We start from the raw sequence: 24,331 nt of genomic DNA on the forward strand, positions 1-24,331 counted from the left end.
TCACAATTTTGCAATGATACAGTATCTGTGTGGGTCCACTGTGAGAGCTTGTATTTATTAACATCACAATGAGAACTTGTTCATCATGACAAAGTTGAAATTATCAACGACAAACCCTCTCCTACATACTTAGATAGGCTACGATCTTATAAGAATGATAGCCTACTAGGCTTACTTACTCTCTGTTTGAATATGATAGCCTAGATGACGTAAACGCCTAAATATTTTAGAAAATTAGATGATGACCACTGCCACTGCCCACTACTCAGTCAAAACACCCTACTTGATCAAGTTCTTATTCTTGACCTTCATAACACATTTGAAATGATCAACGATAAACGTTCCTACACACGGAGATATGATCTTATACTTATACGATCTGATGCTTACTCTCTGTTTTAATACGATATCCCAGAAAAAAATGATCGTATTATGACTTCGTGACGTTAGAATTATAAGGTTATATCTCCATTGTTGTTCTGTTCTTATTACACGGTGTTCTAGCCTACTGAAACTTGAATGGCCTGATTTGCCTGTTTCCCAATAGTGTAAATCTTACGAGGGTGTCTTAAGCGTGCACACGTCATTATGTCATTAGTTGCATGTGGTGATTAATAACCGGCTGTAAAAGAGGTACAAATTCCTGCGCAACCACACAGTTGTCCCGGCAGGCATTGACCTCAAACCATCTAATTCAATTAATCCCACAATTGATATTTACTGACGCCATTCCTATTCCCATGGTTTAATAAAATAAGAGAATAGAACACTCTCTCTCTCTCTCTCTCTCTCTCTCTCTCTCTCTCTCTCTCTCTCTCTCTCTCTCTCTCTCTCTCTCTCTCTCTCTCTCTCTCTCTCTCTCTCTCTCTCTCTCTCTCTCTCTCTCTCTCTCTCTCTCTCTCTCCCCAGAAACTCAATATGTTTAACAAACTTGTTACACTTGTTAAACAGGCCTGATTGTTTATGTAGTAACTTGTTTATTTATTCATTTATTTACTCAGTTTTCTTTTCATCATTTTAGATTAGATTAAAGTGACAAATATCATGATAACATGTCCTGTGGCACTTCAGCACCATAGGTTGATACTCCTCCAAGTTTCTTGTCACCTTGTTTAATTTTGTCATGTCATGTCATGTCCTGTCTTATAATTTTTTGTCAGTTATGTCCTGTACTGCTGTCACTTTTTTTTTTCTTGAATTATGCCTATTGTCTTATGTCAGGAACTGGCATGGCCACAAGGTCATTGCACTCAATTACTAATTACTCAATCCATAATGCGATGTTATTGTGTCTGTGTGAATTAGCTGATCAGACTAATGCCCTTCAGGTCATTGCACCTATTTTACAATGGAGGTACCCAGGTGATGCACACACCTACATGTATCACCGAAAAGGGAGAGGTTCTTATGTATTATCAGCATTAGTTTTTATTGACACAGCATTAACCTTTGCATTTATATTTTCCTATTCATGTTACGACTCCCAGATCTTATTGCTCTACATCTAGGGGGAGCTGAAACAAAAAGGTGCATGTACCCCAGCTTACTGTGGGGGAAAACTCAACCAACAGAGTCACAACCAACAGAACTAAAGTGCAATCATTTATTACCAATAATAGTTGTGAGGTTATATTACACAAGCCATAGGACAACAAGTAGACTATGAGCGGTGTCAACTCAGAGAAATAAAAAATTATGGAGACTGGATGTGAGCAGTGAGCGACACCAGACTCGGTGCATGATAGCAGTGATGGGGTTTATCATGTAGCGGACTAACGCCGTGGACAATGGCTGTTTCTCCAGCGTTCCTGTCACATCGGATATCATAACGCCATAAAAATAAATCTGTGCAGATGGCTAACGTTATCTATCTAACATTACATGTTTTAAGGCTGATCTGTGCATGATAGTGGTGCATTTTAACATATTTCATGTTGCATTTCCCCCCATTGATGGCATATGACTCTAGCTGTGGTACTTATTAAACCAAAACTGTGCTCTGTGTCTACTAGCATTATCAATCTAACGTTACATATTTTAAGGCTGATTTGTGCATGATAGTCATGCATTTAGACATATTTCCATGTCGCATTTACCCCCTTTGATGGCATATGACGCCCAAAATGTAACTTAAGTTCAGCCATGAAGTTGTTGTCCCCTGTTGTCCTATATCAGTGCAGACTGGCAGGGTAGGAGCACCGGTTTCTAGCTTACAGAACACTGTTATTCTGTCATGAACTGGCCTGGTAATGAAGCATTGTTCTTTTTATTTGATGACGTGTTTGATTGATGGTTGGGTGAAACACAAGTTGTGAATGAATCGCGAGTGTCTGCGTTTTTCTATGACACTAATGATGACGTATCAGGGTCTTGAAGGGTTGTCCCATTTCATGGGGGAATAGTACAACCACTACACCTTGTGGCTCTGTTCAGAGGCCTTGGCTCCAAAGAAAGTGAGTGGCACTCCAAAACGAGCTGTAGGGGTAAGGAAGGGAAACGGATTGGGCCTAAGAGTCGACAACAAACAAAACAACCAAACACAAAACAAGCCGGACAAAACCTGACAATGAGGAACAATAAGGAACATTTTAACAGACGGACAGCCCTCTGATTGGCAGATGGGCAGCCGTCTGATTTGACGGACACCGGAATGTATAATGATAGAGAGGAGAACAGAAGGGAGGGAAACATAACAAGGACATGTAGACGTAAAATTGAACATTAGCTTTTTACATTTTTCTCAAAATACCTAAAACATAGGGTGAATTCAGGTAACCTGGGACATTGGGTAATGTGGGACACCTAAGCTCCAATCCCTTTCTGTGACATTACCCCCATGAAGTGTTGTGTTTTCAGTCACAAGACATCCATGTTAAACCACAACACTGTACAGTAAAAGTCCTGTTGACTAGATTTTGTTAGAACAGGAAATAAATACAGGTGTCCCACATTATCCAGTGTCCCACATTATCCAAATTCACCGTACGTATTGTCTCAGACAGTGGTAGGGCTGGGTCACTGCATAGTTTAGCTCCCACACCCAATTCCCGAAAATACCAACATAGACTGTTTGGAAACAGACCAATTAGGTCAATACTTTGTAACTGGTTTTACTCCACCTATTGATGGTGACTGATGCTAACATTATTTAGTATAAGACAAAGAGATAAAATACTACAGGAGCTGATGTAAAACTCAGTTCTTGGTTCAGACCACTCTGCTGGATCCAGAGCATGGACTTGCTCTGCTGACACACAAGTAAAGGATTCCTAAAACGCAGACCTTTGCCTCACAAAGGCATTCCAGTTAAAGTCATAATGTGGACAGAACTGTTATCAGTCTAATAGAGGGAGAGATAATGAAGGGGCGTCCACTTGAGAAAAAGATAAGTAATTTCTTCTGGTAGGAGGGATTCTTTGTTTATTGGTGGTGACCAAAAGCTTTAAGCAGAGCAGACAGTCCTTGAGATGGGAACAAAACAGGTACAGTACAGTTGCTACTCGTTTCATTATAAGATTGTGAGGAAAGTTTACATGAGAAATCATTACTACTCTCTGTCTCTGTGGTGGATCTTGATGGTCTACTGGATATTTCAGTTTCTATAGTCTTATTATGTAATTTGTGTGTGTGTATTATGCTACATTAATATATTCTTTATTACAACAAAGAATCAGAACAGTGTGTGTGTGTGTGTTTGTGTGTGTGTGTGCGCGCATCTTTGACCATTATGTTTCCAATTATCTATTGTATTCATATGTTTGAAAATATGAATATGGCAAATATGTTTCAACAGTTGGTGAGGGTAGCTCCTCATAAAATGCATAGATGGAATCCATTGACATTTTTGAAGTTTCAATAATCAAATGTTTTGTATTATGTAATGGCGCACACATGGCTCTTTTAGTATCGTCAAGGTTACTGACTTATAATCAAGTCCCAAGGTACATCATGGTTATGACCAGGAGGATTACAGAGATTTCTATGTTTTAAATATTGGGAAGGCATCTATGCTTTACAGACTTATCTACAGTACAATACCGATACCTATTTTGTGAAGAATCATACATGTGTAAGTATTATTTTCCTTTCTCAAGGCCTAGTGAATACTGCCAATCAGGGTTGAGCCACAACAATGAAGGAGCCTGTTTACCTTAAAAAGGTGACTCTGCAAGAGGACACGGGCAAAGAATATTTGGGTACAAAACCAGAAGATATAAGTAAGTGAATCATTTCTTTCTTTAAGCCCACAAATACCATAATAACTTTGCATTGTTAAAAGTCAAAATCATCGTCATGTTCAAGTCAATCAAGTCGTATTTTATATTCTATTCTAATTTCAACCTCTCTTTTTTGAACAGAGATTGAAAAAGGGTAAGTCATTGTTTTTGATTGGGATTGAAATAACAGAATCATCCTATTACAGACAGTATCTATCATACAGATTTACTCATCATCAAAGAAGACAACGGCATTTCTCTTTCATGATTGTTTTTGCAGAGATGAAAAGAAAAAAGAAAACCCATTGGGGGTTGGATACTTTCAACTGGTAATTGCCTTACTGTCTGACCTGTTGGCAATAACAATTAATTACTGTATGTTATGATTAGCTACACAAGGATGAGAGAAAATTAATAATTTAATATCCAAACAAACACATCAGTTCATTCTTCAGCATTGTAATGCACTGTTCCTCTGTTACCCAGTTTCGATTTGCCACTAGCAAGGACATGTTGATGATGGTGGTGGGGGGCTTGTGTGCTCTGGTCCATGGAGCAGCCTCCCCCCTCATGCTCCTGGTCTATGGAATGATGACCAACACTTTCGTAGCATACGAGCTGGAGGTTCAAGAACTGGCAGACCCCAATAAAATCTGTGTGAATAACACTATCACCTGGACCAACGGATCAATATTTGAAACAGCAGAGAACACAACTGTCTTTTGTGGGTGAGTTGAAGCCATGGTCCATTGATGGTTCTGATTAAAATGGAATATGTTCATGGATAACTTGTTTATATAATAGGTGTGCTATATGTGTATTTTATTTTTTACAGGGTGGATATCGCGGCACAGATGACTATGTTTGCATATTACTATGTTGGTATTGGATTAGTAGTTCTGATTGTTAGTTACTTTCAAGTAAGTGGGTTGATACTAAAAGTGTCGATATATCTTTGTCATAAGAATTACCCAAACCTATCTTAATCAATGATGATGGAAAACAGACTTGTGACCATTTTCATAACATTAACAGTCTAAGACGTACTGAACAGTTAAACAGTGCTTCTGCTATGAAAGTAAGGTAATGGTCACCCACATAATGGGTCATTATTCCATCCAAAGTTGATCATAATAAATAAATATTATTATATACATTATATATATAATTATTTATTGTTATATAGTATATACACACAATATTATTGTCTTGCTGTGGACAGGACATGCTATGTACATCTATCCAAACCTGCTCTTTGTGCTCTCTGTAGATTGCCCTCTGGGTGTCGACTGCTGCCAGACAGATACAGAGAATCAGGAAGACATATTTTAGGAAGATCATGTGCATGGAGATAGGCTGGTTTGACTGTAATTCTGTTGGTGAACTAAACACAAGGATATCAGAGTATGTCTGTAATCCTTCAGCCGTTTTTCTATGGCATTTTTTTTTAGAGACAATGGGACTATTAGGCAACAGGTGAGGTCATTCTAATCATGCTATTTGAACCTCCCCCTCAGTGATATCAACAAGATCAACAACGCCATAGCTGATCAGGTATCCATCTTCATAGAGAGGCTCTCTACCTTTGTTTTTGGCTTCATGGTGGGCTTCATTGGTGGATGGAAACTGACTCTGGTGGTTGTCGCTGTGAGCCCTCTTATTGGGCTAGCTGCTGGACTAATGGCCATGGTAAGAGCAATTACACACTGTACAGTACATACATGTTTTGCTTTCTTGAACTGTGATTCAGAGATGAGTTTGATATCAAGGGGAATTCACAACTTGAATCAAACACTTTATGGTCAATAATTCCTTATTCCTTCCTTAATTGATTCGTGAAGGGTGATGGGACTTGTGAAATGCACTAGTTGAAGTTTGGTTTGATCTGAGTGTGAGAGCCTTGTTCAGCCCTCTCCTCTCATTCCCCCCCTAGGCAGTAGCTCGACTGACGGGTCGGGAACTGAGGGCCTATGCTAAGGCAGGGGCCGTGGCTGATGAGGTGCTGTCATCCATCAGAACTGTGGCAGCCTTTGGAGGGGAGGACAAAGAGGCCGAAAGGTATTTGGAAATGTTATACTGATGATTGATACATTTGATTGACATGTTCCATCCTACTGCTGGCTGACTGGCATTTTAAATATGTTGAATGAAAAATGCATGATATAATATGCATTAGATTAGATTAAAGTTTTTAAATGTTTATTAACAGAGTACAAGTACTAAGACAACAAAATGTAGTTTAGATGCCAAACTACATTTCGTTGCCTTAGTACTGTTGTACTCTGTCAATGACAGTAAAGTTGAATCTAACCTAATCTAAACCAATTACAGGTATGACAAAAACCTTATCGAGGCACAGACCTGGGGTGTGAAGAAGGGAATGATCATTGGTCTGTTCCAAGGGTACCTGTGGTGTATCATCTTTCTCTGCTATGCTTTGGCATTCTGGTATGGATCTCGACTGGTCATTGACACTAAGGAGCTCTCCCCAGGCACTCTGATTCAGGTATGAAAACTCATTGTAAAATACAGTATGTGCCCAAAATGTCCTCATAAAAGAGGTAAAAGCCATGTGTGTCTCCAGGTATTCTTTGGTGTTCTGATGGCAGCTATGCACCTGGGCCAGGCTTCACCCTGCCTTGAAGCATTTGCCTCTGGTCGAGCTGCAGCAAAGACTATCTTCGATACCATTGACAGAGTAAGGCCAGAGTTTCAGTGAATATACAAACTAAAGAGCAATACAATCTCAAATTGAAAAAAGTCTTACAATAAACATCGGTTGACTTCCAGGAGCCAGAAATCGATTGTTTCTCAGAGGAGGGTCACAAATTAGACAAGGTCAAAGGTGACATTGAATTCCATGATGTGACATTCAATTACCCCTCCCGACCAGAAGTGAAGGTAATCCAGTTCGCTTACTTTTTAAATGTTTTCCATGTTATTCTTAATTTCCTCCAAAATGTAATTCCATCTGTTTGTTCAGATTTTAGATGATTTGAGCATGCTGATCAAAGCAGGTGAAACCACTGCTTTCGTTGGCCCAAGTGGATCAGGAAAGAGCACCACTATCCAACTCATCCAGAGATTCTACAACCCCAAGGAAGGAATGGTACAGTACTGTAACACTCATTAGGCATTTCCATGTATGCTAGGGAAACTGTGACTAACCCTAACCCTAACTTTATATATCTCGACAGGGACAAACACTTGTGTTTTTGGTTTTACCCATAGGATGTCAAAGCTCAAGACCAGAAGCTAATGTTATTGAAGTGATTGTGATGATGATATATAATCTTTCTCACTCACAGGTGACTTTGGATGGCCATGATATCCGCAGCCTGAACATCCAGTGGCTTCGCTCTCTGATAGGTATTGTGGAGCAGGAGCCTGTACTGTTTTCCACAACCATCGCTGAGAACATTCGGTATGGTCGACCTGGGGTCACCATGGAAGACATCATACAGGCCACTAAAGAGGCCAACGCTTACAACTTCATCATGGACCTGCCACAGGTACGGCAGATCATTTATTCACAGAGCAACATTAGGCCTATAACCTTATGGAATTTCATACAATAAAGCATAATAGCATACTACTATTGTATGTGTATTATCCACAGTGTATAATCTAATGTAATGAATAATCTAATGGAATGTCATACAATAAAGCATATATATATTATGCAGATTAATTGAATAATAGCATACTACCTCATGAAACATCAGTGAGAGAAAGTGTTGGCCTGTGTTGATTCAGAGATTTGACACCCTGGTGGGTGAGGGCGGAGGTCAGATGAGTGGAGGGCAGAAGCAGAGGATTGCTATTGCCCGAGCTCTGATTCGCAACCCCAGGATCCTGCTGCTGGACATGGCTACTTCTGCTCTGGACAATGAGAGTGAGGCTGTTGTACAAGAAGCCCTTGATAAGGTGGGTGACTCGAAGCACATAGTCTGTCTATCTAGCAATACACTTGTCAAGACATAATAATAAGACTGGAGCTGTTTTTTATTTACACAACTAGAAGTAGGAACTTGTAATAACGTGTAATAACTAAAACCTCAACTCTATAACAATGAACTAATACTATGTAATAGCATGTTAGAGGGTTGTAACTACAATTATTACAGTGTTACACAACCATAAGAGTGGACATTTATTAATCTAGATTACCTAATGGACCTGTGGTTGAATCCATGTCTGTCCATCTCTAGGCTCGCATGGGTAGGACAACCATTAGCATCGCCCACCGCCTCTCCACCATTCGAAATGCTAATATGATAGTTGGCTTTGAGCATGGACAGGCTGTGGAGAGGGGAACTCATAATGAGCTGCTAGAGAAGAAGGGTGTTTATTTTACCCTGGTCACCCTTCAGAATCAAGGAAATGACGACGCAACCAAGGGTAGGATTCCGAGCCCTGTCATACTGATTCCATAGTGTTGAAAGAGTCTGTATGGGAAAAAATACATTATTTTCTACCACAGGTGCTGACAATGAAACCATTGAAGAAGAATTCCATCAGCGAGTGCAGAGTTTCAGTCGGGCCAGCTATGAATCTGGGTTGAGGTAAATCGAATAACCCTGAGAAGATGAGTTTGTGGCATTGCTTATGATAAGACCTACAAAACAAAACACTTACTTGCTCAGCAAAGCTAATGGTAAAATACTGGTCAAACATTTATCCTTTTTTTCTTGAAGGCGATCTCTCCGGCTGCGATCTCAAAGCCAACTGTCAATTCAATCTGTCCCTGATGCTATATCTGCCAGTCTCAAAATGAAATCAGACCAATTCAGAACCATTATGGACAGTCAGATGGAATCTTCAACGGTATGGAGGTCGTTCTATCGTAATCTTGCATTATAATTTATAGGACTACATCTCATTCTAATGTTCCCTCTGTGGTGCCTAAAAGAGAAATTAAATAGCCCACATATTTTTCGACAGAAATCAAAGGATGAGGCCAAGGAACATACAGAACCAGCGCCTGTGGCTCGCATTCTGAAATACAACAAACCCGAGTGGCCCTACATGCTCGTGGGCTCGCTGGGAGCCGCCATCAACGGCTCTGTCAACCCTATCTACGCTATCCTCTTCAGCCAGATTCTTGGGGTGCAAGACAATAATAATAATAATAATAATAATAATAAAAAAGATATGTATTTATTTATCCATTCTGTATAGTTTAGTACACTGTTTGTTATCTGGTTTGTTATTAGATTTGTAATTTGTGTTGTTCAATGGAATTTGTAAGATTGTTTTGATCTGCAGGAACTGTTAATGTCAGGAACCAAAGTCTAAGAATTTTACTCTCTCATACTCGCGTAATGTGACTTGCAGACATTTTCTATGCGTGACCTGGATGAACAGAGGAAGCAGATCAATGGAATATGTGTCTTGTTTTGCATTGTGGCTGTGATAAGTTTCTTCGCTCAGTTCATACAGGTATGAATTAGATGAATTGTGCTGTTACAGGCCATACTGAGAAGCAAACATGTTTATACCGAGAGGCCCCTTTAGTGATGTGCATAAACACTTTTGTTGCTGTATGTTTCAGGGCTATGCCTTTGGGAAGTCTGGGGAGCTGCTGACACGCAGACTCAGGAAGGTGGGCTTCCAGGCCATGTTGAAACAGGAGGTGGGCTGGTTTGACGACCCCAGGAACAGTCCAGGAGCTCTGACCACCAGGCTGGCCAGTGACGCTTCCATGGTCCAGGGGGTGAGTGTCAGATTCTGTGTTCATTCAATAGTCAATGAATCAGCCAATCAATCAATCAAATGTATTTGTATAGCACTTTTTCCATGTCGTAAAGTGCTTCACAACACAAACAATACTAAACAATATAGACAATAAATACAATACAAACAATATGATCTAACACCAACAGGCAACGGGAGCTCAGATCGGGATGATTGTCAACTCCCTGACCAACATTGGAGCGTCTTTCATCATAGCATTCTACTTCAGCTGGAAGTTAAGCTTGGTTATCATGTGTTTCTTACCACTGATTGGATTGGCGGGGGCCTTCCAAGCCAAAATGCTGACAGGTTTCGCAAACGAGGACACAAAGGCAATGGAGGGAGCAGGACAAGTAAGCCAAACATAACACTTGTGTTTCAATGAAAGTCCCGGGACAAGTTTGTCGAACATTCTGCTATGTTTAAGGAGCCTCTAAGAAGTGTCTAAAGAGGGTTATTGTATTTTGGTACGGTACTTTAAATGAAGGACTTCACCATTTGTCTCCTCTTCTGCAGGTGTCAAGTGAGGCTCTAGCCAACATCCGTACCATCGCAGGGCTGGCCAAGGAGAGTACATTTGTGGCTTCATATGAACAACAGTTGGAAGCTCCGTACAAATCGGCCAAGAAGAAGGCCAACATCTATGGAATTTGTTTTGCCTTTGCCCAGTGTGTTATCTTTATGGCCTACGCAGCCTCATTTAGATATGGAGGTCATCTGGTCAGCTCGGAGGGGTTACATTACATTGTGGTTTTCAGGTTTGTTTATTTGTTTTGGTGAATATAGTTGTTACATGTCTTTATGATACTGTTTGGTTGTGATGTCTGGAAATACAATTTCAGTTGAGGCAATTTGTTACACAAAACAATGTATCACAATACTGGGTCAATATCATGTTTGCTGATATTAACCAACAACCTGTTAAACCTAATGCCATTGTCCTCCAGAGTGATCTCAGCCATTGTGATCAGTGGGACAGCACTGGGAAAAGCCTCATCATTCACCCCAGATTACGCTAAAGCCAAGACTGCAGCTGCTCAATTCTTCAAACTACTGGACCGCGTCCCTACAATCAGCATGAGTCAGATAGAGGGAGAGAAATGGGTGAGGGAAAATCTGTTCATCTGTCCCTTATATTAAATCTCACATTGTGACAATGAACAAACTTGATTTCATTTTGACATTGGTCTGATTGCGCCATGTCCCCTTTCTCTCCAGGACAATTTCAAAGGAGAGGTAGAGTTCATCAACTGTAAATTCACCTACCCGACACGGCCAGATACCCAGGTGTTGAACGGGCTGATGGTGTCGGTGAAACCTGGCCAGACTCTGGCCTTCGTAGGCAGCAGTGGCTGTGGAAAGAGTACGAGTGTGCAGCTGCTGGAGAGATTCTATGACCCAGATGCAGGCAGAGTTGTGAGTCCCCACACACCCACAACCATAACCATTACATTACAGCTCTTCCATTCAGTCAACTTTCTACTATTAGATGTAATCATTGGTGTAACTCAAGTGAACATGCCGTTTTATGACTGTAGTAGCCTTTTAAAGTCAATATATTCACTATCATGTCTTTATTCCCATCTCATTCTAGTTAATCGATGGCCATCCATCCCATAATGTCAACGTGCCCTTCCTGAGGGCTCAGATTGGCATTGTGTCCCAGGAGCCAGTGCTGTTTGACTGTAGCATCTCTGAGAATATCCAGTATGGCGATAACACTAGAAACATGACCATGGAGGAGATAGTTGAGGCCGCGAAGAAGGCTTATCTCCATGACTTTGTGATGACTCTGCCAGATGTGAGTACAGTAACTGAAATCATTCTCATAGTTTAACTGAAATCATACTCGAATGTCTGGCTTACTTTCTAGTAACATTCCTTGCACATTTTACTAATTTATTGCCATGCAATGAACTTATCAGGCAATTGTTGGAATTTTTTATTTTTGCTCTACGCACAGGGTCAGCCATATTCGGTGCCCCTGGAGCCTTTAGGGGTTAAGTGCCTTGCTCTTGAGGCAGGGATCGAACCAGTGACCTTCCAATTGCTACCCAGCCTCTTTAAACTCTAGGCTACCGCCGCCCCCTATTTTAAACCATTGCTTTTCTTTCTGACAGAAATATGAGACTCAGGTTGGTGCCCAGGGCTCCCAGCTATCCAGGGGACAGAAACAACGCATTGCCATCGCTCGGGCGATCGTCAGGAACCCCAAGATCCTGCTACTGGATGAAGCTACCTCTGCTCTAGACACAGAGAGTGAAAAGGTACCATTCGTAATAATTGACTAGAATAGCTAGAATAGTGAGTGATTTTGACAGACTCTCAGCTCTTGAGGTGTTTATTTCTGACATTGCGTTGTCTGTCCTTCTACAGACAGTTCAGGCTGCTCTGGATGAAGCCAGACGAGGACGCACCTGCATTGTCATTGCCCACAGATTGTCTACCATCCAGACGGCTGACGTCATAGCTGTCATGGCTCAGGGCTCTGTCATAGAGAAGGGGACTCATGAGGAGCTCATGGCTAAGAGGGCTGCTTATTACAAACTAGTCACAACGGGGGCTCCCATCAGTTAATAAACCTTAGCATCAGCATTTTCTAGTAAGAAGATGCATGGATGAAATCAAGGTTGTCACAAAGCAAAGTATCATCATTCTATTTTGAAGCGCTTCTATAAGGCCGCATTTACACTGCAGGTCGTAATGCCTATTTCAGATTTTTTTTGTCTATATCTGAACGCCTGCTTACATCTACTTTTAAAAAAACACCCATATCCGATATCTGTGTTTACATTTGCTTACACTTTCTTAACACTTGAAAAAACCAGCATGCGTACATGAGGGTTGGGTTACCGGAAACTAAAGTAAACAGACAGCCGGTGTAGGTACTGAAGGAGTGCGGGTACAGAAGTAGTGGCGGGGTCCTGCCACTACAGATGACGTAGCCATCTAACGTAAACAGATGACGTAAACGGAAGCCATCTAAATAACATATCTAAATAACATAATAGTTAGCTAGCAATAATGTTACCCACCTGTGTTGGACAGTCAGTGCCGCTCTGTTGGAGGAGCCCGGCGAATCTTGCGCGTCTTCCTTGCATTGACGGTGCGCCATCGGTAGCAACGGCTGAAAGCTTTTATAATTAGCTACAATTGGGATCTGGTTGAAATGTGGTTAAATGGCCCGGCTCGAGGCTGCAGCAATACACTCTTGCACTTGCTTCCAACCCCTTTGAAACCAACAATGTATTGATATTTGGAAATTGACTCACAGGTCCAGGGTGAGGAGAACAGGGTGAAAAAGATATTCTACCTCCAGAGTTCCCAGACACAGTAGGACACCAGCAGAGACTGTCAATGTTCTTTAGAGAACGTGTTATCTTATACACTACACACTAGTTAGTTATGAATTTATATGTTTCTGTTGCGTTATAAAGATGTTGAACCCAGGTGCGGTGCAGATCAAAATGAACGAGATCATTCTCACACTGAGAGCAAGCGATCGACTGACAAGGGAAATGGGACACATAAGGAATACCTGGTATCTCACGAAAGGCAATATCAAAGTTCTCCATGAATAAATTAACAAAGTCTTTAAATAGCGTTAGCAAGTTAGGTGTGAAAATATATCTTTGTGTGCCTTCAATCCACTGTCCATGTACTGTAAATATACCATTATGGTATTAACATGAAGCCCAATTCTAGCAGAATAAGAAAGATAGTATATCTACTTTAAGTAAAATAATAAAGTGCATCCAGTTAGCTCTTTAGCTGGCATGTGTGCAGCAGACTAGCTCATCTAATCACCTCTGAGCTAGCTAGCTAGCTTGCTAGTTCTTTGACACTATTTTACACACCATGGAACTAAAATCAGACACTTTCTAGTCACAATAATAACGACCAATTTGAACCAACTTGCTCTGTTAGAACACTCGGCAATTATATTTGCTAACGTTTCAACTTGCTTACTTTCCATCTGCAGACATCTCACCCTGCAAAACCTCTCGCGTCGCGCACGCACACAATCTTGTACGCGAGTGTGTCCAGCGCGAAGCGAAGTGTGGAGATAGGTCTGGCTATGTGAAGTGTGGAGATAGGTCTGGCTATGTGAAGTGTGGAGATAGGTCTGGCTATGTGAAGTGTGGAGATAGGTTTGGCTATGCGAGACTACTGGCGGACTGACGTTACCAACGAGCCCGTGGGCTTGCCACTCGCCAGATTCGGGTTGGGTGCATTTTTAAAAAGCGGATATTTTAGCCTACTTGTCAGATGTTTGGTGTCTACGTCTGTAATAATTCCTCTTTCTTGGGGGGGCCGCCCCCCCCAAGGCAATGGTAGGGGAAACACTGGTGTCTCTTACTCCTGAGTGCATCACCTGCTCGTGGTAGTACTATAACTCTCTCTCACTCTCTCACCTAGGGTGACCAGGTCCCAACAAACCAAATGTGCGACAAGGAGTATGTTTGTGTGAGACAATGTGGGACACCCTCTCAACAGGCCTGGATCGAACTTTAGGTGCCCCTGGTAGCATCCCCCCCCCCGCCGAGAGAGCTATGTCTATCAAACTTTATTTTTATTTTTATATATGTGCATTTCCATTCTGTTTCCTATTCTGTTTGGTTTATTCAGTAGCATCCAATAGACTATGCAGATAAAAACAAATATATCTTATTTGAATGTGAACCTCACAAGTATCTGCATGGAGCAGAAAGTGAGGTCAAAGTGCAGTATTAATTTAGTATATTAATAAAGAAAAGTAGCATGACAGTGTTAGGCCTGTAGATGATTGAGTATGTATGCTATCTAGCTAGCTAACCTGCGTCCCATTTGCAACACAAATGCATTGACATAGGTGTCACTATGACACTAGACGAAAACAACAACGAAAACAACACACAATGACAGTGATAACAGCTAGTCAAAGGATAAACCAATTGCCCAAGTCATTTTTCAGTTTTAGATAGCCTGAAACTACAGATTGTAAGCTTTCAAATGATGTGTCATACATTGAAATTGGAAAAGAATTGAAGACGACACGAGTATTTGAATGTTGGTACACCTCAGACAGAGACTGGGAGAAAAATCACTCTGCTGCAGCAACAAATGCTGTTAACAGCTAGCGGCTAACAGTGGTACATCGCTACGAACGTCTAACTACGTTTTTATAACATCACACAACATGCTGATAGAACATGAACATGCTGAAAACACAAACATAGATGAACACTGTCACTGGCGGACTCAGATGGGGGGGGGCGACCGCCCCTCCTGGTGCCCCCACGGTTGAGAAACATCTAGCTTAAGTGCCCTTTTGAGTGGCAAAAACGCCCTTTTGAGTGGCAAAAACGAGAGGATGTGCCCTATTGGTGCCCCTCCAATGGTCTAAACTTGACCATGTGCCCCCACGGTTGAAAAACGTCACACTTAAGTGCCCTTTTGAGTGGCAAAATTAGAGGATGTGCCCTATTGGCTGCCCTTCCAATGGTCTAAACTTGACCATGTGCACTGATGGGGTCCCATGTTGTGCAGTAGATGCCCTTTTTTTCTTTTCGCCCCTGCCCTTCAAACAGCCTGAGTCCGCCACTGAACACTGTAGTCCTTGCTTTTGAACACGTCCTAAAACGAAAGTGGTCACTGGCAGTAGCCTACGGCAAACGAGAACAGTGAATCCAATCCGAAATTATAAGTATTTAGTGATAGTTAAACTATTGTTTATTATATCGAGTGGGTACTTTAAAACTTCAAGTTGGTGTTGTGAGAAAAAAAAACTAGATATTGTTGACACAATAAGTTTCACTTTACGACCCCTTTGAGTCAGCGGGTGGTTCGCACATTCAGCCAGCTCCCTATGTCCACGTGGGGCAATGTCCGTTGCCATGGGAACATTAATGCTGTTTCCTGATAGGCTGAAGACGTTCCATAGAATCTGGACGTTCTGCTGCAACTGAACATGTCAAATCGCTGCGCTTGGTTGCGGTGCTTTGTTGCGGTGCTTTGTTGCGGCGCTTAGATGGACACTGGCCCCGTGATGATAGCCTTCCCTGCTTTCTCCACAGCCATTGGATAAATCTGATTTTAGAAAAGTGTTTTAGCCAATCAAAATTAAATATGCGGGACATCGTCATATTTAAGTCATTTGGCTGTAATGGACAGAATGTGGCCTACAGACTAGTCACTATAGACTGCACCTCCACTACAGTATCATCTAAGAATATTCAATTGGAAATAAAAACGAAAAAAACAATGGTTGCCAATTAAATGGAACACTTTATTATTAATAATAGTAAGGGAAACATATGAAAATCTGCGAAGTAAATCGTTACCAAAAATGTTCTTCACCAATGTGTTTCTAAAGGTGTGTAATAACATGTACTAAAAGGTTGAAATTCAACTCCTGTGGGAAACCTCATAAAAAACTGCTCAAAGTTGGGGTACCGATAACCGATTTTCGAAAATTCGAAAATGCTTAAATTGGACTTGAGTAACTTTTGAGGGGTCAAACTAGGCATTTTTCATGATTCTGAGTTGATTGCAAGCATTTATTTGTCACCAAGACCACTTCCTGGTAGAGAAACTGCCACGCCCTTTTTTTCAATTTACATATACATTTATTTAAATTAGCTGCATAATACTCGGAGTGGAGGTGGTAGTGGAGGTGGTAGTGGAGGTGGTAGGTAGTGGAGGTGGTAGGTAGTGGAGGTGGTAGTGGAGGTGGTAGTGGAGGTGGTAGTGGAGGTGGTAGTGGAGGTGGTAGGTAGTGGGGGTGGTAGTAGAGGTGGTAGTGGAGGTGGTAGTGGGGGTGGTAGTGGAGGTGGTAGTGGAGGTGGTAGTGGAGGTGGTAGTGGAGGTGGTAGTGGAGGTGGTAGTGGAGGTGGTAGTGGAGGTGGTAGTGGAGGTGGTAGTGGAGGTGGTAGTGGAGGTGGTAGTGGAGGTGGTAGGTAGTGGAGGTGGTAGTGGAGGTGGTAGTGGGGGTGGTAGTAGAGGTGGTAGTAGAGGTGGTAGTGGAGGTGGTAGTGGAGGTGGTAGTAGAGGTGGTAGTGTAGGTGGTAGTGGAGGTGGTAGCGGAGGTGGTAGTGGAGGTGGTAGTGGAGGTGGTAGTGGAGGTGGTAGTGGGGGTGGTAGTAGAGGTGGTAGTGGAGGTGGTAGTGGAGGTGGTAGTGGAGGTGGTAGTGGAGGTGGTAGGTAGTGGAGGTGTTAGTGGAGGTGTTAGTGGAGGTGGTAGTAGAGGTGGTAGTAGAGGTGGTAGTGGAGGTGGTAGTGGAGGTGTTAGGTAGTAAAGGTGGTAGTGGAGGTGGTATTAGAGGTGGTAGTGGAGATGGTATTAGAGGTGGTAGTGGAGGTGGTAGTAGAGGTGGTAGTGGAGGTGTTAGGTAGTAAAGGTGGTAGTGGAGGTGGTAGTGGAGGTGGTAGTAGAGGTGGTAGTAGAGGTGGTAGTGGAGGTGGTAGTGGAGGTGGTAGTAGAGGTGGTAGTAGAGGTGGTAGTGGAGGTGGTAGTAGAGGTGGTAGTGGAGGTGGTAGTAGAGGTGGTAGGTAGTGGAAGTGGTAGTGGAGGTGGTAGTGGAGGTGGTAGTAGAGGTGGTAGTAGAGGTGGTAGTGGAGGTGGTAGTGGAGGTGGTAGTAGAGGTGGTAGTAGAGGTGGTAGTGGAGGTGGTAGTGGAGGTGGTAGTGGAGGTGGTAGTGGAGGTGGTAGTAGAGGTGGTAGTAAAGGTGGTAGTGGGGGTGGTAGTAGAGGTGGTAGTAGAGGTGGTTAAAGAAAGAAAAATAATAATAATAATAAAACATCCTCTTCCCTCTTCATCCTCTTGCGTCCTATTCATCCTCCACACTCTGGTTAAATAAATTTAAAAATTAAAATAAATCCTCTTCCCTCCTCTCCTCTTCCTTTTTCTCATCCTCTTTCCTCCTCTCCTCCATCTTCTCCTCATCCTCTTCCCTCCTCTCCTCCATCTTCTCCTCATCCTCTTCCATCCTCTCCTCCTCCTTTTTCTCATCTTCTTCCCTCCTCTCCTCCATCTTCTCCTCATCCTCTTTCCTCCTCTCCTCCATCTTCTCCTCATCCTCTTCCCTCCTCTCCTCCATCTTCTCCTCATCCTCTTCCATCCTCTCCTCCATCTTCTCCTCATCCTCTTCCTCCCTCTCCTCTTCCTTTTTCTCATCCTCTTCCTCCCTCTCCTCTTCCTTTTTCTCATCTTCTTCCTCCCTCTCCTCTTCCTTCTTCTCATCCTCTTCCTCCCTCTCCTCTTCCTTCTTCTCATCCTCTACCATCCTCTCCACCATCTTCTTCTCATCCTCTTCCCTCCTCTCCTCCATCTTTTTCTCATCCTCTTGCGTCCTATTCATCCTCCACACTCTAAAAAAGATTAGTTGAGAATATTAAAAAATTCAAGGCAACCTTATGCACTAAGAATTTTGAATTTGTTGTTCCAAGCTTTTATTGACCATTGCACGCCATCAAACACTGACACAGTCACAATTCGAGGCACAGTCATAGCTTGGTATATCCCCTGGAACTCGAACTACCCCATACTTCCCCCTGTATGACACATCTACGGTTTAACCCATAAAACTTACATAGAATTTGCCCAGCCATAATCCTTTGGGGCCACTAATATGCAAATCAGTTGTGGCCAAGCGGCCAATCAAAAAATGCGTTGAGGTCTGAGCTGCCTTGTGCGCATGCGCTGCTGTTATACCAACGAACCAGATGTGCCAACAACGAATTGCAATTTCAGTTTATTCACAATTGTATGTTTAGAACTTATTGGGGTCCATTCCATTCCTCTGATTCCTCCTGTCTGAACAATTCAGAATACTAACTCTACTGAATAAAGCGTAGTTGTTGTTTTTACAGTGCATCTCATCCAACCTCTCCATCCTCTCCTCCATCTTTTAGTGAAATGTGTGAAAACAGGGTAAAAGGTGTGAAAACAGAGTCAAAGGTGTGAAAACAGAGTCAAAGGTGTGAAAACAGATCAGGCCTGAGAGAGAGAGAGAGAGAGAGAGAGAGAGAGAGAGAGAGAGAGAGAGAGAGAGAGGGGGGGAGTGAGAGTGAGAGGGGGGGAGTGAGAGAGAGAGCCATTGAGAGAGAGAGAGAGAGAGAGAGAGAGAGAGGGGGGATGAGAGAGAGAGAGCCATTGAGAGAGAGAGAGCCATTGAGAGAGAGGGGGGGAGTGAGAGAGAGAGAGCCATTGAGAGAGAGGGGAGGAGTGAGAGAGAGAGCCATTGAGAGAATGAGAGGGGGAGTGAGAGAGAGAGAGACATTGAGAGAGAGAGAGAGAGAGAGAGCGCCATTGAGAGAGAGAGAGCCATTGAGAGAGAGGGGGAGTGTGAGAGAGAGAGAGCCATTGAGAGAGAGAGAGAGGGGGGAGTGAGAGAGAGAGAGAGAGAGAGAGAGAGAGACATTGAGAGAGCAGCTGAATACAATCAGAGTTGGGCATTAGCCTAACGCTAGCCAAACAGTCAGAGTAAATATTTAATTCTGAATAAATTGGAGAGAAAAAAACACATTAAAATTTGTCTTTTTGGAATTTCCATTTCCAGTGTCTTATCTAACAAGGGTGATGTAACTGCCAGAAGGGGTGAAATCTCTCTCCTCCTCTCACTCACTCTCCATCTTTCTCCATCTCTCTCTCTCTACCTCTCCATGTTTCCCTCTCTCTCACTGCATCTGCATAGATTTCAAGATCCTTCTGCTTGTTTATAAAGCTCTCACTGGCATAGCACCAGAATATTTGAAAGACCTTTTGCTAGCATATCAGCCCAATAGAGCTCTCAGGTCTTCTGACGCTGGTTTTCTCTGTGTACCACATGTACAAAAGAAAAGATTTGGTGAGGCTGCATTCTCATTTTATGGAATGCACTGCCAGTTTACATTAGGGATGCAACCTCAGCACATATTATGTTCATGTCAAGACTAAAAACCCATCTTTTTAATATTGCGTTCAAATGACTAAATAATTAAATTAAGATTATAAGAACCCATCCTTTTAATATCGCATTTAAGTTACAAAATAATTAAATTAAGATTATATAATGATTAAAGCACTTTGAGCTGCAACGTTTGCAGGAAAAGCGCTATACAAATAAAGTTATTATTATTATCATTATTATCTCTCTCTCTCTCTTTTCTCTCTCTCTCTCCCTCTCTCTCTCTCTCTCTCTCTCTCTCCCTCACTTCCCCCATCCATCTCCTTCTCAAATACAATATTGTCAAGGGGGGGGGGGGTATACTGTATTGAATGAGTTTAATGAAATCCTAGGCAGGAGGGAGTGTGGAGAGGGAGGGAGGGGGGCAAGGGTGGAGAGGGAGTGAAGGGTGGAGAGGGAGGGGGGGAGGCAAGGGTGGAGAGGGAGGGAAGGGTGGAGAGGGAGGGAGGGAGGGAAGGGTGGAGAGGGAGGGAGGGAGGCAAGGGTGGAGAGGGAGGGAAGGGTGGAGAAGGAGGGAGGGAGGGTGAGGGAATGGTGGAGAGGGAGGGAAGGGGAGGGAGGGAGGCAAGGGTGGAGAGGGAGGGAGGAGTGGAGAAGGAGGGAGGGAGGGAGAGGGAAGGGTGGAGAGGGAGGGAGGAGTGGAGAAGGAGGGAGGGAGGGAGAGGGAAGGGTGGAGGAGGAGAGAAAAATGGAGGAGAGGAAGAGAAAACTCAGGGAGGAGAGAAAAGGGGGAGGTTCATTGTTGTCTAACGTGTCAGTTTGTACTGAAGCCCTGAAGGGTGAGACAGAGGTTCAGTTTTCATACTCTTTCTTCAGACCAGTTAAACTGTGAGATATATGCTTACAGACACAATTGTGGTTAGGCTACAGGCAGTGTTGCCAACTTGGCGACTTTTGGCAACTTAAATAGCCTGTCACGCAATGCTTTCTCGGTCAAATAAGACACTTGAAAAAACATGACAGCCGAAACAGCTACACCTAGCGTCGGAAGATATGAGAGATAAACGACATTTTCTTCTGCTGAAAACGTATGTTGGAGGAATATAATGTGGAGAAAAGTATATTGATTAGCAGTTTTAACCAGTGAAGTAGTTAACCGCACCGTTACAGTGTTAGCTAGCTACTAGCCCCAGAACTGACACCAAGCTTTAACCATGGGGCTATCTAGCTAGCTACTTGACAAACAAAACCAAACTGCTCCATAAACCATGGGCTTGCCAGCTACGAGTAACGTTAATAGTAGCTAAATTATAAGCAATGAATACGTTTATTTGCAGGTTTAGTCGGTTGTTTTGCATTGAACCACTTTTCCAACGGACACTTAAGACACTTACTGACTTGTTCCCACAGCAACACACCTCTTTGAATCGCACAGAATCGTAGAAAAAAATCTGAATTATAAAGGCTAGTAACTAGCTAGGAGCTAAAGAGAAAACATCGCTAAGATATAAAGGGGTGATATTATGGAAAACTCACTTTTTCAGTCTCAGTTCAGTTTCAGTTCAGAGAGTTCTCAGTTCGTGGTCTCTCCAGTTTTTGTCCGTTGGTAAGATGCGTCGCGTTTTGAACCAATACAGCTTCACGCGAGCTGCATGGAAAGTCGGAGCAAGCAGTGTTGCCAGATTGGGCTACTTTTGGTCACACTGGACGGGTGGATTCGGCAGCTTTTAGACTGGTTGGGCTGGAAATGGTCAATTCCGTCTGGCAACCCTGGTAGCAAAATATGTGCATATGATATGTGACAGGGCATGGTTAAAAAGTCCTCAACTAGGGCAAAATCTTTTTTCTGTTTTTTCCGGATTATGAAAGGGTAGATTGTAAGCTTTAAAATGATGTGTCATACATTGAAATCTGAAACAAGTTGAAGAAGTCATGGATAGTTTAATGATGATACTCCCTGAACCACCGTACTGAGATATCTAGCCTCAAACTTCTTCAGAGACGTTTTTCACAGAGGTAATGGGTGGGAACAATAGCTGGTTAACTCCACCCTAATCACTCCCTCAAGACAACCACACCCTCAAGACAACCACTCCCCCATTACACTACCTGTCATTACCTACCTGTCATCTGTCAGTGGGGTTGTCAGCTAACCCTCAGGAAGCAAAATTGCAGGGCTGACACGTTTAAATAGCTAAATAATAATAATAATAATAATAATAATAATAATAATAATTCAAGATTCATGATTCATCATCATTTTATTGCCATGTGTGCCAAACGTTTATTACGTCCCATTACAAGTACAAGAGAGTAGATTTCATGGCAATGGAAAAAATTAGGCAAGATACAATTGAGCAATACAATAATAGAATGGTAAAAAATAATAATGTTGTCCGTGTGCATGCATTTATCATTATAGTCCATAAAGAATCTAGTGGGACTTCGGCGTAGTTCCTTCCCATCCCATCTGGGCATCAAAGCTGTAATAAAAAAAGAAGACAGTACATTTCAAATGATTGCCCACTGTTACCAACACCACTTTTACGAAATAGCCTACTACTATCTTCATAAAATAGAATTGCTTATGGAATGGAATGGAATGGACTTTATTTGTCAATGCTACAGTACAGGTACCAAACAACGAAATTTAGGAGGGGTGGCTCCCCTGGTGTTAGGAAAGGGGAAAAAAAACACATTTAGAAAAATAATAAAATCACAAGAAGGTAAGGAGCTGGTTTACATAAATAAAGGCTATGTACACAATCCGCTGTACTATACTGCACAGATAGTCAACTAGGGTTGTCATATTGCACAAAAGTATTTTTTCACGTTATTTTAAAGTGTCACAGTTTGCAGGCTTGAAATGTACATGTTTGTGCCTCAGCACTAGCTGCCATACAATCCGTCCGGACTGTCCTGGGCCCAGAACTTAGGCCTTTGCTGTGTTCAGGGCCTTGACGGCCCTGTGGTAGAAGCAGTTCTTCAGTCTGTTTGTCTTAGCGGCCGGGGTCCTGTACCTCCTTTTCGAGGGCAGCCTGATAAAGTGTACGTGCCCAGGGTGGGTCGGGTCCCTGGAGATCTTGGAGGCCTTCCTGAGACAGCGTGTGTTGTACAGCGGGGAGGGGGGCGCCGGTGATCTTCTGTGCTGTTCTCACGACTCTCTGAAGCGCGTTTCTCTCCGCTGTTGTGCAGCTGTGGAACCAGTTGCAGATGCCGTAGGTGAGGATGCTCTCCACTGCGCCGCGGTAGAAGGCCACCAGTATCTCCTGCTTGTTGTGTTCTTTCCTGAGGCATCTCAGGGTGTATAGCCGCTGTTGTGCCCTCTTGATGGTGCCTTTTGTGTTGTCCTTCCAGGCCAGGTCATCCCGCATGTGATGTCCCAGGAATCGGAGGGTTGAGACTCTCTCCACGCTCTCTCCGTTGATGAGCAGGGGCTGGATCTCTGACTTTTTCCTCCTGAAGTCTACGATGAATTCCTGGGTCTTTGACTTGTTTAGCAGCAGGTTGTTAACCTTGCACAGCTTGCTCAGTTGCTCTACCTCATCCCTGTACGCCGTCTCGTCCCCCCCCGAGATACATCCCACCACGGTGGTGTCGTCTGCAAACTTTACGATGTAGTTGCTGGGGTGGACGGGGGTGAAGTCGTGGGTGTAGAGGTTGTAGAGGATGGGGCTTAGCACGCAGCCCTGGGGGGACCCAGTGCTGAGGCTGAGGGCTGTGGAGGTGTGGGGGCCCACCCGCACCCTCTGGGGGCGGTCGGTCAGGAAGTCCTTGATCCACGCACATATAGAGAGTGATAGACCCAGGTCTAGTAGTTTGGTCACTAGCCTGTCTGGAAGGATGGTGTTGAAGGCGGAGCTGAAGTCCACGAAGAGCAGTCTCGCGTAGCTGTTTCCCCTCTCCAGGTGGGATAGAGTGGCGTGGAGAGTCGTCGCTATGGCGTCCTCTGTGGACCTGTGGGCTCTGTAGGCGAACTGGTATGGATCCAGGTTGGGCGGGAGGCGTGTGAGTATGTGGGCCCGGACTAGTTTCTCGAAGCACTTCATGATGATTGGTGTGAGTGCCACCGGGCGGTAGTCGTTTAGGCAGCTCACCGTGCTCACCAGGTTTTATACAAGGACAATGACAAATACCTGAAGTGCTGGTGACTCATCAAGGTGTCATCTCTCAGAACCTCTCACCTCCTCATTCTGTAACACAAATGTCAGGTCAGAGGTGTGGACACTTCTCTAGTGTAGGTTTTCCATAGACTCAGAGTACTGTACTTGTACTGAAGTAGGCTAGTTAAATCATTTCAATTCACAGTATTATTCTACAGCAAATCTACATATCAATGAATTCATCATTCTTTTTGATTCCACATAACATTACCAGGGTTTTTCCTGGCTCAAAATGAGGCGGAGGTGGTACCAGTGGTGTTTGACATCGGGGGGGGGGACCCATGAAGCAGGGCTGTCTGGGGGTCCTTAAACGAGCATCAAACAGTTAATTTCTTGCATTCTGGTGAA

The 24,331-nt window shown here is 43.2% G+C and overlaps 1 protein-coding gene across 1 annotated transcript; it reads left to right on the forward strand.

Moving 5' to 3' along the window:
* Positions 1-1,695: 1,695 nt before the first annotated feature.
* Positions 1,696-12,530, forward strand: abcb11a (ATP-binding cassette, sub-family B (MDR/TAP), member 11a; the record flags this gene model as incomplete). Its single annotated transcript, XM_080536935.1, has 27 exons — positions 1,696-1,708; positions 4,125-4,196; positions 4,359-4,371; positions 4,498-4,546; positions 4,704-4,945; positions 5,053-5,137; positions 5,488-5,621; positions 5,735-5,906; positions 6,151-6,275; positions 6,549-6,723; positions 6,802-6,915; positions 7,008-7,118; positions 7,201-7,326; positions 7,526-7,729; positions 7,974-8,144; positions 8,429-8,618; positions 8,701-8,782; positions 9,143-9,326; positions 9,555-9,659; positions 9,772-9,933; positions 10,103-10,306; positions 10,470-10,711; positions 10,901-11,057; positions 11,172-11,369; positions 11,548-11,754; positions 12,074-12,220; positions 12,330-12,530. 27 exons carry the CDS (start codon positions 1,696-1,698, stop codon positions 12,528-12,530), a joined length of 3,885 nt encoding a protein of 1,294 aa, XP_080393061.1.
* Between the last annotated feature and the right edge of the window lie 11,801 nt (positions 12,531-24,331).

Source organism: Nansenia antarctica (assembly GCF_963989245.1).
Source record: "Nansenia antarctica genome assembly, chromosome: 7".
Taxonomy (NCBI): Eukaryota; Metazoa; Chordata; class Actinopteri; order Argentiniformes; family Microstomatidae; genus Nansenia; species Nansenia antarctica.